The following is a 16,487-nucleotide window of genomic DNA, read 5'->3' as shown; positions in this document are numbered from 1 at the left end:
GGCACTTGTCCTTTGTCATTGAAAATAGTGGGGGTTGTCCAAGGTGGTCGGGGAGCACCTGCGTGAGAGCAAAGAGGTGACCAGACATGGGTCAGGGCTGATCAGAGGAAGGGAAAGGACCAGCAGGAGATGAGGGCCCTACAAGAACGTGAACTTGATTCTGGAGTACTCTGGGCACCACAGAGGGTGGCCCTCAGGGGCATGGCCTGATCCAGTTTGTTTTAGGACAATCTTGAGGGCATCAGGGCGGCTGGAGCGGGGAGGCCCACGTGTGGCCCGAGAGCCAGGGTGAGGCCGAGAGGGAGGGTGGGTGCTGGAGACGAGGAAAGGGCACAAGGGGGAGGTGAGGGCAAGAGCACACGCGGGCTGGGGGGAGATGTCAGGCTCATGGGCTGAGAGGGTTGGGAAACGGATGTGCTGACCAGGGAGCCCTGCCAGGCTGTGGGCGGAGCGGTCCACGAGCTCAAAGGCAGACTCTCCGGTGCAGCGCCCGAAGGGAGGGTGTTTTGGGAAAAGGAGTCTGGCGATCCAAGCAGGGAGGCCGAGCCGAGAGATCCCCTCAGGGCTCAGTGTTTGGGCCCCGTGGCCCTGAAGGGGCCACAGCATCAGGAAGAGATAAGACATGAGCCAGACTGCAAAGGGAAGAATTAACGATTAGCTCGATATGAAGATGAGGCCCCTGATCTGAAGCGGAAGATGGTGAGGGTGGTGTGAGAACAGGCTGAGTTGGGATGACAGCGAGCAGATCTCAAGGAGATGAGCCTGGAGCTTCGGAGAGGGAATAGTCTGGAGGAGCGAGTCTGATTAAAAGAGGTAAGAAGGAGGAAGTGGAAGAAGGAAGAAGGGACTCAGGCTGAGGGGTTCCCAAAGCTACGGGAACCACGCTCCAACAGCCCCCTCTTGGGCTAGGAGGGGCAAAGGGGGCCTTTGGAGCGAGGGCTGTACCCACGCTGCAGTCCTAGGAGAGCCTGACAACCTGATTTATGACCACCGCCTGTCCCCACACACTTAAAATCAAGGCAGGGCTCAGCACAGAGACAATCCTGAGTTCAGGGAGCATGAGGTCACCCTATGGTTGGTCTTGTCCCACTCCCTAGCCTGGCCCTAGCATTAGGCGAGATCAGGACATTCTGCCTCCCAGGAGGTGGGAGCTGGTGTGGAGAAGGGGTGATAGTGCATCCCCTACCTTCACAGCATCTACAGCCAGCCCTGGGACAGTCTGTGCCCATCAGAGCTGAGGTCTAGGGGTCTTGGGAGAAATTAGCTAGCTGGGTGGCACACCCTAGACCTCTGGGGCCAGCCAAAAAACTGCCACCTCCCCTGGGCAGAGCGGGGCAAATAGTCAGAGGGGGGTGGTGTGGAGGAAGGATGGAGAAACTATCCTAGGGTTGGCAGAGAAGGAAGGGGGCAGCAGACAAGAAGGTGTTGAAGGCCCAGCCACCACCAGCATCTAGGAGAGCCAGAACAGACCTCATCCCCATTGTCCCAGCATACATTTGGGCACTCTGGCTGTGCCAGGGACACCAGAGAGTCACGGCAGAGGCCAAGAGCTGGGGAAAGGGGCAGAGGGACCAGGAGATTATCCTGGAGCTTTCAAGTAATTAAATATTTTTAAAGGACCCCAGTCCCTGGGCTTGAGGTGTTAAGGCCCGAGAAGTGAAGGAGTGACTCAGGTGGGCCAATGAGTCAGCATCTGTATAGCACTCAGAACCATCCTCTGTACATGTTGATCTTTATCATTACAGCTCTTATTCTCCTGTGCTACTCTCCACTCCCGTGCTAATGGCTGGGGAAGCGCTGGTCATCGGGGCAAGAGAGCTCCTAAGCCTTAGCGACCTTTGTGGGGGAGACACACACACTTAGCAGGATTAATGCCTCGATGTGGGAGGTATGGGAGGCCTTCCTAGAGGAAGGGGCTTCTAAGCTGACACCTGAAGGCCAACCAGGGGCCAACGAGGCAAACAAGGATCGTTAGGACAGAGTGTTCCAGGGAAAGAGAACTATATACAAGCAAAGACCTCGGGGGCTCGGCAGACCAGCCATAGAATGTGGGGGTGGTTATTACTGATGTATGGCAATTGTGCTATCTATTAACTACGAACTACTCGCTATTAATTTCTAAAGATTTATTATTTTGAGCAGGCGCCTCCCTCTCTCAGGAGATGCCTCAGTTCCCTTATCTGTAGGATGATGACCCCCTTCCAACTCTGGGTCACTGGTCACTCAACCCTCATTGACAACTGTCTTAGGCCCTAACGAACCTGGGTCTGGTGACTAGGCAGTGTGTCAGACCCGCTCTTAGAGGACAGAGTCACAGAGGAAGGCTGTGGGGTTTGCCTGTGGGAGCCACAGACCCTGGCTCTGAGTGCTACAGTCATAGTGACCAAGCCCCAGCCTGGTGGGAACCTCATTCTGGAGAGGCACCCAGAGTCCGGGATGGTGGAGAGGGTGTTTCCACAGCTCGATTAATTTCATCTCGATGGAGTAGAAGTTAAAGATGAGGGTGGGGCTCTCCAGAGGACAGTAGGGTCCTAGGAAATCTCCCTGTTTAATTTTTTCAGAGGGTAGGAACCTCCAGGAAATCCCTGGGTCCTGAGCCCCTAGGTCCTGCCAGAGTACCCAAGGATAGGGTAGAAGGCCACATCCAGCCTGTTCTGAGTACCCAGGGCAAGTACCGCCACTTGCACTACTGGGCCAGGCTAAAGAATGCCAAGATGGTACAGACTCCACGAGTATGATCTCTGTCCCCCATACAGGACTTCCTAAGGCCCAGGACCATCCCTACAGGACCTCAGGATAAAGCTTAATAGATCCCATTTCCTCCTCCCAATGTTTCTATCCAGCAAACCTCAGGCTAAGCTGAATATCCCCCTATGTCAGAGCCATCCCCAGCACTGGGACAGTTGGCGAAAAGATGAATCCCAAGCACAGCGATGACTTAAGTCTAAGACACGCCTTACAACTTGACACTAGTATCTCCTACAAGAGTTTCCTAGAAGTTAAGCCATCCCAGTAGGTGGGAAGTAGTATCTCCTTATAGGTTTGATTTGCATTTCACGGATGAATAATGATGATGGGCAACTTTTCACGTGCTTGTTGGCTAATCGTGTATCTTCTTCGGAGAAATATCTATCAGATCCTTCACCCATTTTAATGGGGTCGTCTTTTCATTGTTGAGTTGTAAGAGTTCTCGGGACATGTCCCTTAGCAGATATGTGATTCACTTTCCTGATGGCATCCTTTTATTTCGATGACGTCCGATTTATGTGCGTGTTCCTCTGTCGCTTGTGCTTTTGGTGCGATATCTAAGAATCCATTGGTTATGAAGATTTACTCCTACGTTTTTTCCTAAGAGCTTTCCAGTTTGAATTCTTACATTTTTACCTATAATCCTTTTTTTTTTTTTAACCTTTAAATGGAGAAGCTGATGTAGGAGTCCAACCTCATTATTCTGCATGTGGACATCCAGTTGTCCCAGCATCATTTGCTGGAAAGACTGTTCTCCGCACACTAGCTTGTCTCAGCACGCTTATGGAAAAACCAATTGACTATAAGTGTAAGGGTTTATTCTCCATTCTAGTCCATCGATCTACATGTCTATTCCTATGCCACCACTGCACTGTCTTAATGACTGTAACTTTGCAGTAATTAAATATGTTTTAAATAATGCCTATCAAGGGCTGGCTAGCTGGGGGAGAAGATGGAAGGGCCTACAGTTCCGAGGGGCACATGCCGAGGGGACGCGGTGGGCATCCTGTGACCTGCTTCCCAGGGCTGAGGGGTGGTCTCTTTCTCTGCTCCCCCACAGCTGCCTGCCTGGTTCCCCTGGATGCGGCCCTCAAACTCTAGGCTTTCATTGGAAGGACCCCTGGGCAGCTAATGCCCCCAGAGGGATCCTGCACCCTGGCCTGCCACCCTACTTCCGCTGGGCGGTGGAGACTGTCAATCACACGCTTTCTCCCTCTCTCTCGCTCCTGGAACCCTAGAACCTGGACAAAAAAAAAAAGGAGAAGCTGGAAAGTGAGCATGTGGACTATGTAAATTACATGCTAACGACATGCAAATGAACCCGCCGAGCCGGCCCCGGCTGCTGGACCGTTCAGGTCACGCAGAGGAGGGGACAAGGCTGAGATAAGGGGTGCCGGTTCTGGCCACGCCCTCCCACTCCCGGGCGAGGCCTCCTTCTCCTACTGCCAGGCGGCTCCGAGGTGGTCCCGCCCACCGGCGCCCTGCGGCCCGCCTCCCCTCCACGCCGGGGTTTCGGGCTGGTCCCCGCCGCCCGCCCCGGTGTCCTGGCGCCTCCACCGCGGGCGGGTCGAGCCGCAGGAAGCTGCGCTCGGCGGGAGTGGAGCCGCGGGTGCGTTGGGCCCGTGCGAGTCGGTGAGCAGGCTCCCCAGGCCCCCCACGTCCCCCCGCCGGGGTCCCGTCCGCGCCGTCGGGGTCCCGTCCCGTCCTGGGCCTCCCGGGCCCCTTCCCGCTTGTCGGGGGTGAGGATCCAGAAAAGCCTTTTTGTCCCTGTCTTGAGCTGCCCCAGCCTGGGGGAGGGGGTCTCTCCAGAGCGACTCCCTGCCCTGCACAGCCTGGGAGATGAGGAGTCGGGCACCACCCAAGGCCTGGCGTGACATCTGCACGCGGGCTCCGCCTGGACGTCCTAGAAGCCCCACCCAGAGGCGATCGGTCCTGCTGAGGGTCGGAAGCCGAGTGGAAACTAGATCCGGAACGGCAGGGACGGAGCCGGGTGACAAGAGGTCATGAAGTTCTGTTGCCTGTCTCATCCCCTTTCCAGGCTTGGGTTTAGCCGGCCCCTGCGGGGAATGTGGAGCAGGTTTAGGGGCAGAGGAGGAGAGGGTGACTTGCCCCCAGCTCACCGACCTCAGGAATGCCTCCTTGCTTCCGGTGGCCCAGCCAGGTGCAGGGATTTGAGGGTTTGTCAGCCCCAAGCTCAAGTTGACTCTTGCAGCTCTCCTGCCTAGACTAGAGGGAGCCCTACTGCAGCCTGTCGTGTGTCCTGGGGTCCAGGCCGGGTTCCTGCCTGGCAGGGAGTCCGGCGAGCGTCTGCCTGTGGCTCCGTCCTTTCGCCATTCTCGGGCTCGTGGTTTCTCCTTTTTCACTCACTGATTCTCCCACCATGGAAAGAGAGCAGGGGAGAGGAAGAGAGAGAAGGGGCCCCTCCACTCTACACACCAGCCCGGTAACCCCAAACCCCGGCACGAGAGCATCCGCTCACCCTTTTAACCAGACCCGCAAGCTCGGAGGGGCAGGGAAAGGATTCCGAGGGCCCAGTGAGGCCTCCGTCATCAGATGGGAAGCCCTGAAAACAGACCAGGGGCTATGGGATGGTGGGAGGACGAGAAATGTCACCTTGGCATTGTCGGCAGCTCCTGTGGACAGGAAGCGAGAGCAAGGTGTCTCCAGTCCCCTCTCCCTCCTTGCCCCAACCGTGCACCAGGCAGTGATCATGACTCATGGTTCCCAGTACGAAGGAAAGACCACTTTACCCCCGAGGCAGAGGCGAAGCAGGAACCCCCAGCCCCATCTCTTCTCTGCTCTGCTTGAGTCTTCTGGAATGGACTCACCTGCCGGGAGGCTGGGTCACCCTTGGTCCTGGGCTTGCCTGCTTTCTGGGGAACACAGGTGGGTCACATTAAATTATCTGCTGTGCTCTGCCAGAGGCTGGGTGGGGGTGTATAAACAGGTCCTTGCTTATAGTGTCAAAGGGAGTGGAAAACACTATTAAGGAAAGAAAAACGGGAAGGGGGCCTAGCCCAGCCTGGGGTTGGGGTCAAGGTAGCTTCCTGTGGGTGCTTCTAGGGCTGAATCTTGAAGGACCAATCAGACTTCTCTCTGGCCGAGTTCCTGTATAGGGGGCAGGGGCAAGAGGGACAGCTTATTCGGTGACTGGGCTGGAGGACCAACTGGACATAAAGGCTCCATGTGTGACCTGGGAGTTGCTGGGAGTATGGGCGGGGGGTTCGGGGGGGCTCTCATGGAAGGCAGAGGGTGCAGGGGAGGCAGCGGGCAAGAGAGGACAAGTGCTCAGGGCTTCCTGGGCTCAGTTTGTCCCAGGAAGCTGGAGAGAGGAGGAGCCATGAAGAGCCAGGCCCACTGAAAGTTTTAGGAGGGAAAGTGGGTGCAGAGTCCTGGACATAGTCCCCAAAGGGGCTGCCCAGAGAAGTAGCTGCTGAGAAGGACACTAAAGAGACCTCTCAGTGGAGAGGCAGGACAAGAAGGAACAAGAAGGGACCAGACCCGGGGGTGGGGACTGGGCTGGGGTCCAGCTCTAAGGCTCCGCTTTGTGGCTCTTCTCCAATCTCTCCTCCCCGCTGCCTCTGGTTTGGTGACAGCATTCTGCTGGAAACCTTCAGGTTCCCAGAGCTTGGGAGTGCCAGGGGTGGGGCCACAGTGGAGAGAAGAGCAGGAGGAAGTGAGGGCAGCTGAGGAAGGCAGGTGGCCCTTCTGGGAGGAAGAAGGGAAAGTGGCAAGTCCTTGAAGGTTGAGGGGCTGGGATGTATTAGGGAGGAGGGGCGAGCTATGGAGAAGGGTGTGGAGACTTGACATTCAGGTCACCGTAGAGAGGATCAGGTGACATTGGTGGCCTTTCCATTTGCTGAGGGAACAGAAATCCTGGAAGGGGCAAGAGCCAGTTTGCTGGAGGAGCCATATCTAAGGTTTGCCGGAGCCTGGAGCTAGGCCAAGGGGATCGGGGTTGAGGGGCTCTCTAGGGGCAGTGTCACAAGCAGGAGCCAGGAGGGGAAGAGGTGCTCCTGCCCCACCCATGGGGCTCAAGGTCACACACACGCGCGCGCACACACACACACACACACACATTCCTGAGGCTGGGATGGATGAATCGCTTCCCTTGGCAGGACTGTGCCCCAAGAAGAGATTAGAGCGTGTGAAGGAGGCATTTTAGGGTGGATCCAGCTTAGGTGCTGTTTTAAAGCTCCTGGACCTGGGGGAAAGGTGTGGATTGCTGGGCTTGGCAGGAAGAAGGGGTTTCATATTTCTGAGAGCTTCCTGAGTCTCCATGGATCATCCCTGGACCTGGGGCTAAAAGGAGGGAGGCTGTGAGAACAGTAGCTCATGGAACCCTTGGCTTCACTGGGGCAAAGGCTGCTCCCTCTGCCTGCTGAGCCTGGAGACCTGAGTGCGGGTGAGGTCTGAGGGCACTGGGGAGAGCCAGGATGGAGGGGTCTGGAAAGGGGCTCTGCATTTGGGGAGAGTGCCTTGGGGCTTCGAGACCTGGTTATGGCAATTTCTTTGACAAGGGAGAATGGCCTGGTGGTGGCAAGGAACTGAGACAGGACTTAGCCAAAGATGTCTGTGTAGCATGTGTTTGTCTGCGTGCATGTTTGTATGTCTCTGGGCTTGCCTGTAGGTGTTTATGGAAGTGTGTATTTGTGTATGTATATGTGTGTGTGTGTGTGTGTCTTGGTATGTGTCCATGGGTGGCTGTGTATATATCTGTGAGCGTGTACGTATTTGTGTGGACCTCTGTATGTATGTGTGTTTTGTATGTGTGTGGTGGGTGTACTCAGAGAAGCCCTTGCAAATGCTAGATCATTATTCTTCTGCATGATTGTCGAACTTGACTCTCGGCCATGACTCCTTGTAAAAGGAGTGTTTTAGGGTGATTTGAGGGCTTCCAGATAAGACCTCTGCCTTCTCCTTGAAAGCTGCTTGTTTGGTGCCTTTGTTAAGTTGTTCTGTGTACACTCCTTGGCTGCACCCAACACTGGCTTGCTTACCTTGGCCTTCACAGCTATACTGACAGTGAACTTCACTGTTAATGTAGCACTTCGAAAGTCTGTGTGCCAGAAGCCTAGTTGTGAATGTTTGAAAATGTATCCGAGTGTGCCTGTGGGGACAGTGGGACTGCACTGGCTCTAGAGACCTACTCCATTCTATAAGCAATGGCTGAGCGCTGGCTGCGTGTGGGACCCGAGGCTGGGCCGGGAAGTCCTATCTACTGTTTACCAAGTGATGTTAGACCAGAAAGCATTCCACTCACCTGCCTGTTCCACCGATTGCTCACCACTGTCGCTCCTGTCAGGCTAGCTCTGAGGAGTGGGTGAAAAGAGATGCCAAGGCCAACATGTGGGCCTCTGGCCACCTCCCAGCGGGTAGTGCTCCTCCGTGACTGGGTGCTGGGGCAAGAGGAAGGGAGGCTTTCAGCCGCCCAGGAAAGGCGGCAGGTGAGCCGGTGGAGGGCTGGCAGTGCTATTCTGTCCCCTCCCCAGGCAGCCCAGGCAGTGGTAGCAGTGGCGGTGAGGCCTGAGGCCGTGGCCACAGCGTTCCTAGCAGAGGATGCCCCAGGCCCTGGAGCGTGCAGAGGGCGGCTGGGCCTGGGTGGTCCTGCTGGCCACTATGGTGACACAGGGCCTCACCCTGGGCTTCCCCACGTGCATCGGCATCTTCTTCACTGACCTGCAGCATGAGTTCCAGGCCAGCAACAGCGAGACCTCCTGGATCCCCTCCATCCTGACGGCCATGCTCCACGCAGGTGGTAAGCAGCCCGAAGAGGGGCCCAGGGAGGGATAAGGAAGAGCCTGGGGTGGGGAGGAAGCCACAACCTCCATGGCCCCCTGGGTCCCTCTTGTGGAGGCCATAGGCTTTACCTTTCTGGGTGAATTCTTAAGATTTCCCCTGGTTTCAGCACGGCCCGCCCTGCTGGTAGGAATCTAGGTAGGCTGGGCTGGGCTGGGCTGCGGTGGGCTGGGCTGGGCTGCAAAGAGGTAAAAGCCTAGAGGCACCTGAGATGCAAACTCAGTCCTCTCAGTGGCCGTTGAAGGATGGATCCAGACTGTAGGCATGGCACACAGCACAGACTGGAAAAGGAGCGGCTTCGGGTCCAGCCGGACGATCACTCTGAACCTCAAATGGGAGTAAAGCCCAGCATCCTTTCACCTCCCACACGAAAGGGGGCTCAAGGAAGACACCAGCAGCAAGTTGGGGGCAGGGCAAGAGCCCCATCTCTCACCAGGAAGTGGGGGGGGGCCGAGTTGCAAGGGCTGGGGAAATAAATAGAGGGAAGGCAGCTCCTCCCATTTCCTGGTTGGCTCCTGCAGAAATGTGACCACCTCACTCTGACCCCAACAATAGGGAAAGGCCAGAAGCTTCCCAGGAGCTCTCCAGACAGTGGCCTCCATGGGGGCCTGGTCTGCTGCATGGAGGTTTGCTGGCCTTAGCTGAGCCCATAGCCCTGCCGACTTTCTCCCATTCCCCACACCCGGCAGCGGCAGTCTGCTAGTTATTCCAGGTCCTTCCCTCAAATTAGGAGGGAGGTCAGACTGGGATAGGTGCCGACCTTCTGTGATGAACCTTGAACCTGCCACTCGAGGTGTCGGCTCACAGCAAAGGGAAAGGCCAGTCTTGTCCCAGACCCCATGACCTTTTTGCCACAAGGTCGAGGCAGAAGCGGGGATCTCAGATGGTTCCAACTAGAGAGCGGTCTGGGCCAGGGGCTGGGAGTTGGGCATCCAGTGGGGTTCCCCAGTCCGTAGCCAGCTTTAGATTCGCCATCCCCTAACAGGCTCCTTAATGTAACGTCTCAATCGGCTTGAGACTCCTGTCTGTCCCCTCTGTCTTTCTCACATACACACACACACCTGTAGCCTGTGCTCATTCAGACTATGGTAGAATTTTAAACTTGAAAGTATCATTGATCCTAAGTGAGCGCGTGCGCGCGTGCACACACACACACACACACACACACACACACACACACACACTTTAGAGATGAGGAAAACGAACAAATACACAGTATAAGGCCTGCTCAAGGTTGCAGAATGAGTTCAGGGCAGAAGCAACACCCCAGCCAAAGAAAAGCTCTGTCTCCCAGCACTGCACCCCAGCACCCTCAGCTACCACAGCTAAGCTGGCACCTGTCCCAGCCACCACTCCTAATTCCATGACTCAGGGCCAATATCACCTTTCCAGGTCAAAGTATGGGGGTAGGGAAGATATGTGGGTCAGTGGTCAAGTTCACTCCGTAGCTTCCCCTCTCCCTCTACAGCTGCCTCTGCTTGATTATCTCTGAGGGCGGGCTGCTCACTTCCTCCGTCACTCCCATACTCATACTGGCTCACACTCACACTTCCCCTCCCTGCTGTAAGCACACACACGCAAATTGCGTGCACACACACACCTTCCCTGTCCCCTTGGCTGCGCTTGGCAGAGTAACTGTGGAGCGGTTCCATTACATGTACTTGGGGGGCAGGGCGCTCAGTGCATGGGGCCCTGCGAGGTGTTGACTCCTCTGGGTCTGTGCCGGTAAGAAAGCCACTCAGGGCGAGGCCGGGATGGAAGAAAACAGGCCCCTCTCCACCAGGAGCCGCACACCAGTGAGAGACTCTGGTGGTGGTTAGAGGCGATGGGGGAGGGAAGAGGGTATCTCACCCAGTTTTTTCCAGAGACCAGTGCAAAGGGGTGCAGAGCGGCCGAGGGCCCCAGCTTCCCACTCTAGACAGGTGGCGGGATGGAGGGAGGGCTGTGGGTAAGAGCAGGGGCTGGAGATGCTCCCCACGATTTAGATGCCCAAGACCCCCACCCTCTCAGGCCGACCCCCAGAGAGAAGCATCCACCTGGGTCATAAGCCAATCTTGTTTCACCCGTATGGAAGTGACCTCAGGTCAGTGCAGCAAAGGGCCTCTGGGGATCCTTGTCTGGGTCAAACAGAACAACGCAGCACCTCACTCACAGCTGGTCAGTCATCACCCAGTCTGATCCCTCACTCTGTCGGGGAGGAAACTGAGGCACAGAGGGGGCTCAGTCTTGCTTGGGCTCCACGGCTCGTCCATGGCGGGGCAGGCATCAGAATCCAGGGCCGCAGGCTCTAGGGCTTATGCCCTTTGAGCCTCCTGGCTAGTTCCTGCTGGAGTCCCCTCCCAGCCTCACACTCCCTTCCGTCCAGAGCTCGACAGTCAGCTGCCACTGCTGGCTGGCTCCTCATCCCTGCCCCCCCGCCTCTACACCACAGGACCCCTGTGCAGCATCCTGGTGGGACGCTTTGGCTGCCGAGTGACAGCAATGCTGGGGGGGGTGCTGGCCAGCCTGGGCATGGTGGCTGGCTCCTTTTGCCACACCCTCAACCAGCTGTACTTTGCAGTAGGATTCATCTCAGGTGAGTGTCATTCCATTTCAAGAATTACTGAGCACCTGCTAAAAAGTGCCAGGCACAAGTGAACCGGGCAGGCAAAGCTCATGGGGCTCCTTACGTGAGGGAGCACGTGAGGGAGAGAGACAATGAACAGATAAATAAGAAGGATTATTTCTGATCCTGACAAGTGCATGAGAAGACAGGACAGCTGATGTGATTGTGTCCTGGCTCGGAGTGGTGATGGGCAGAGATTAAACAAGTAAAAAGGTAGAATATCTAGAATACCCAGCACAAAAGGTAAGGTAGGGTCATGGGACGAGGTTGCTGTTTTTAACTGGGCGGTCAGAGAAGGCCTCGCCGAAAAGGTGACTGGAGGTGGGGGCGTCTGCCACCAGGCTCTCTGGGGAAGAGCATTCCAGGCAGAGACAACAGCAAGTGTAAAGGTCCTGTGCCAAGGAGCAGTGAGGTGGCCAGCAGGGTAGAGGGGCACACATAAGGGGTCAGTGGGTGGAGTGGAGGCTGGATGGGGGTTCAGGTGTAGTGAGATGGGAAGCCATTTGATGGGTTCAGGCAGCTGAGTGATTATCATCATCTGACCACTATCTGTAAAGTGCCAATCCAGCTATGGTATTGAGAATACACCGTAGGGGGCTAAGCCAGGGATGGGAGAACAGGTAGAGACATGGTCATAACCAAGCATGAGGTGGTTGTACCTTAAACCAAGGCAGTAGGACGGAGGTGACGAGAAGTGGCCGCGTTCAGGAATGCACACGAGGTGCAGAGAAGCGCTCGGGATGACCCAAGGTTCCAAGAGCCAAGAAGGAGGACACCAAGGCTTTTTGCCCTGAGCCGCTAGAATAATGAATTTGCCGCTAACGGGGGAGGAGCAGGTTTGCAGGAAAGATGGGACGCTCGGGTGTGGATGCATTCAGCCTGGAGTTCAGGGAGCAGGCCACGAGCTGGAGCGAGCCGCTGGAGCATCGACGAGATGGCTGGCGTTCCAGTCTCGAGATGAGGTGTCACCCTGCTGTCACTAAGGGAACGAGGGAGGACTAAGCCCCCAGGACACTCCAGTGTTGAGTACTCTAGGCAGGAAGAAGTGACGAGAGAGGTAGAAGAACCAAAAGGGTGGAGTTTTTCAAGGAAGCGAGTGAAGAAAGGTCGAGATGGGGAGGGAACGGTCAACTCTGTGAAGCCACCGACGACGGGTCAGATCTAGTGGAGACATTGGATTTGGCAAGTGCAAGTTTGTGACCTTGGTAAGAGCAATTCTGGAGCAGGGATGGGGGTGAAAGTCTGACCGGAATAGGTCCAACAGAGAACGGGAGGAGGGAAATTGGAGCCAGCTGAGATAAACGATACTCCCAAGAAATTTTGATGGAAGGGAGCAGAGAAATGGGCCGAGACCCAGAAGAGACCATGGGTCAAGAAAGGGTTTGTCTGTTTTTTCCAGCTTTATTGAAATATAATAGACAATTAGTTGCTCGTATCGAGAGGATTTTGTTTTTAATGGGAGAAATAACAATGAAGGAGAACGATCTAGAAAAGAGTAGAAAACGAATGATGAAGGAAATCGCTGGAGGGTTATGCCTTCGAGTGGAGGGTTGGCCTTGACCGGGAGCAAGGACGTCCATCACCACAGGTGGAAAGGCAGGCAGTCAGCTGGGAGTGAGGGGGCGGGGTGGTGAGGATGAGGATGAAGGCCCAGGGTTCATCCAGGAGGTGGCAGAGAAAATGGGCGAGGGACCCGTAGTGGCATCACGGGTAACCCGGGGCCTGCCTGAGACCAGTGGTCGTGGGTGTTTGTGAGCTTTCTCTCTGGCATGTTCAGCTGTGTGGGGACAGGCACAGAGTGGGGGGGGAGGTAGCATCTGAGCTGAGTCGGGAGAGGAAAGTTCGGGCGAAGCATACTCCAGGCAGAGGGAACAGCAAGTGCACAGGTCCCGAGCTAGGGAGCAGCTTGACATCCAGAGGAAGAGAAAGAAGCTGATGCATCTGGATCCCAGTGAGTGACAGGGAGAGTGACCTGAGATGCTGCCCAAGAGGTGGCCAGGAGCCAGACCGTGCCAAGCCTTCTGAAGCATAGCGAAATACTTTGGCTTTTTTCCTAGATGTGATGGGAAGTCTCTAGAAGGCGTTAAGCAGGGGAGAGACTTAATTTGATTTCGTTTTTTAAAGATCACCCAGGTGCCGTGCCAAGAGGACGGCTGTGCGTCCCTGGCGGCCTTGAGAGGGCAGATCTGGAGGGGCGAGATGCTTCTAGGGAGGGAGCAGGCTGAGTCCACCTTAATCCCAGGGGACCTGGAGGTGGATCTAGTCTAGAAGGGAGGGACGGCAGACGTGGGACACAACCCCGTGCCCCTGCTGGGACTGCTGGGAGGCCCCGGAAAGCCCTCGAGCAGCTCTCCCCTCTCCAACCACAGGCCTGGGCATGTGCTTTAGCTTCCAGTCGACCATCATCGTGCTGAGCTTCTACTTCAACCGCCGGCGGGTGCTGGCCAACGCATTGGCCTCGGTGGGCGGCTCCCTGGGCATCACGCTCTGGCCGCTGCTCGCCCGCTACCTCCTGGAGAACCTGGGCTGGAGGGGCACCTTCTTCATCTTCGGTGGGGTTTTTCTCCACTGCTGTGTCTGCGGGGCCATCCTGAGGCCCGTGGCCACCAGTGCGGCTGCTGAAACCAGAGAAAGACCCCCTCCACCTCCCAAGACACCCACTCGCGGCTGCCTGGCAGCGTGTGGCTGGGCCCTCCAGCGCCACCTGGGCTTTGACATCTTCTGGCACAATGCAGGCTATCGCGTGTTCACGCTGGGTGTCATGTGGATGATCCTGGGTTTCCCGCTGCCACATGTCTTCTTGGTGCCGTATGCCATGCGTCATGGGGTGGACGAGCACAGGGCGGCCCTGCTCATCTCCATCATCGGCTTTAGCAACATCTTCCTTCGGCCCATGGCTGGGCTGCTGGCAGGCCGGCAGGACTTTGCTGGCCACCGCAAGTACCTGTTCAGCCTGGCAATCCTGCTCAATGGGCTCACCAACCTGGTGTGCACAGCGTCGGCCGACTTCCGGGTGCTGGTGGGCTACTGCCTGGTGTACAGCGTGTCCATGAGCGGAATTGGTGCCCTCCTCTTCCAGGTCCTCATGGACGTCGTGTCCATGGATCAGTTCTCCAGGGCCCTGGGTCTCTGTACCATCCTGGAGAGTATCTCCATCCTCGTCTCCCCCCCAGTCGCTGGTGAGGCCCGGGAGGGAGGGCGGCCAGGTGTGCCAGGGTGTAGGCTGGGCGGGCAGGGTACAGAGGTAGGACAAAGGGAACAATCTGGACAGATATGGGCCCCATCCTATGTCCTAGGGGTAGGAACTTGGAATCTGTGATTATCCCAAGCACCCCAGGAGACTGGCTATAGATTGTTCCCCAGCTGGCAACTCAGGATAGGAAAGTTCAAAGTAAGGGCTTGTGTACCAGACTTACTGTCTGTCTTCTTCCTCCCTGTATTCTTCTGTTTCTTATCGGCAAAGTGGGGATGATAATAGAATCTACCTGGTAGGCTTGTTGTGAGGATCACAAGTTATACAGTAAAGGGCTTAGTAGAGAAGCTGGCACAGAGTAGGCGCTATGCACGGGCTTGCTATTATTAACATCCTGGTTGTCCGACTTCCTGCCTGTGGGACTCAGGCAAGTCATTTTCCTTCTCTGAGCCGCAATATCATCTGCAAAATGCAGAAAAGAATACCTGCCATAACCATCGTTTCACCTGTGTCAGTCACTGGGTACATGTGGCTGGTTACGGAGACTTCCCTTCTGGTGGTTTGTGGTCACGATGGTGACTTGTGTCACGAGGGAAATGTACAGATAGGGAAGCAGAGCTGCACGGGAGAGGGCTTGCTGGGCATTCAGAGCAAAAGGGAAGGTTCGCGAAGCCCTTGGGGGGCAGTCCATGGACAACACGTAGCGGCAGTTATTACAGCAAGAGCATGGGGACTCTTCCCCTGGGTGCTGAGTTGGCAGTCCCAGTTCCCAAGGGACTTCTCCAAGCCAGCAAAGAGAGAGAACTCTCCAGAAGGAGGTATGGGTCCTCCGGCCTCCAGACAGATCCAGACTCCAAAGCCCAGGACATGGCTGAGCAGATACCCCAGACTGCACTGGCCCTTGTCTCCTTGGCTCCCTGCCACCAAGGGTAAGAGAGGCATGCCCTTACGTGCTCTTTGGCCCAGAGACTCTTCCTGGCTGAACCAGAGCAGGTTTAGTGTTTCCTTGCCTGCTTTTCTTGAACACTGTGCCTGCTAAGGGTCTGTCTGGTACACAACCCCTTAGGTGCCAGCCACAATTCCCACTACTGGAGATACAGCAGAGACAGAAATAAAGGCCCGGCTCTCGCAGAGAGCACAGTTTAGCTGAGGGCGGCGGGGGTGGTGGCAGGGGGAGTGCTGGTGGCTCCAGACAGTGGCCTCATTTGCTCTCTGTCCTCCAGGGCTCGTCCTGGACACCACCAACAACAACTTCAGCTATGTTTTCTGCATGTCCAGCTTCTTCCTCATCTCAGCCGGCCTCTTCATGGGTGGCAGCTTCTGCGCCCTGCAGAAGAAGGAGAAGCGGGGCAGGCAGGCCGAGGCGGAAGCAGCTGCCACGGAGGCTGCTCTAGAGCGGGCCCTCACTGTGGAGGGCCCCAGATCTGAGAAGCAGCTGTGCACCGAAGTCATGTACGTGACCAGTGTCTGAGCCCCAGGATCACATGTGTGACCAGCACCCGAGCCCTGAGGGTAGTGAGTAGCCACTGCCTCGGCCCAGGAATGGGGATGTCTAGCTGCTTCCCCAGGAGGCTTGGTGAAGTGCTACCCAGAGAGCTTGAACCAAAGGTCGGCCAGGCTCTGCATATCAGGACTCAGCCAGGAGCTGGGACCTTGGAGGCTGGCCTCCGAAGACTCAGGGTTGCTTTCAGTGAGCAGAATCCAGGAGCAGGTCCTCCTGACTTTTTTCCTTGGGCGCCAGAGTGCTTGGGGCCCAAGAGGGCAAGTCCGAGCCCTGTCATGGCCGGCTCGGTTCAGCTGGCAGCCACTGTTGATGCAACAACTCAACACCCTGGCCCCTCAAGTTCAGCCCGGATACCTCTGTTGTGACTCTGTCCTCCAGCCTCCAGACAGTTCCAGATTCTGAGGCCCTCCTGTCCTCCTTTTTCCCAGTGACCCAGCCCTTGCCCTTAGGGCCGTCTCCAGCATAAATCGCTGGGCCTCACGCTGACTGGAACTTTGGGAAGAAGGGCATTGAGAGAGCATGACCTGCGGCAGTGGAGGGCCACACTGAGGAGCTGGCCTGGATGCAGGGTTTAGGGTTCAGACAGATTAAATGTTGAGTAGAGTTCCCATCCTGGTGTCTGTGCAGAGAACTGGAGG

At 56.3% G+C, this 16,487-nt stretch overlaps 1 protein-coding gene across 9 annotated transcripts; it reads left to right on the top strand.

Moving 5' to 3' along the window:
- The first annotated feature begins 4,187 nt into the window (after nt 1-4,187).
- Nucleotides 4,188-16,459, top strand: SLC16A5 (solute carrier family 16 member 5). 9 transcript variants are annotated; one of them, XM_039859152.1, is made up of 6 exons: nt 4,189-4,380; nt 5,477-5,634; nt 8,241-8,506; nt 10,979-11,122; nt 13,522-14,331; nt 15,569-16,459. In XM_039859152.1, the coding sequence occupies exons 3-6, from the start codon at nt 8,308-8,310 to the stop codon at nt 15,814-15,816; spliced, it is 1,401 nt and encodes a 466-aa protein (XP_039715086.1). In that variant the 5' UTR covers nt 4,189-4,380; nt 5,477-5,634; nt 8,241-8,307; the 3' UTR covers nt 15,817-16,459. The 9 variants fall into 9 exon arrangements, with proteins under 9 accessions (XP_039715087.1, XP_039715086.1, XP_039715084.1 ...); XM_039859150.1 differs by having other exon boundaries at nt 5,450-5,634; XM_039859148.1 differs by having other exon boundaries at nt 5,379-5,634.
- The last annotated feature ends 28 nt before the right edge of the window (nt 16,460-16,487 follow it).

The sequence above is a fragment of the Pteropus medius genome, unplaced genomic scaffold, assembly GCF_902729225.1.
Source record: "Pteropus medius unplaced genomic scaffold, Ma_sr-lr_union100, whole genome shotgun sequence".
Classification (NCBI taxonomy): Eukaryota; Metazoa; Chordata; class Mammalia; order Chiroptera; family Pteropodidae; genus Pteropus; species Pteropus medius.
This window is presented reverse-complemented; position numbering and strand designations above follow the sequence as displayed.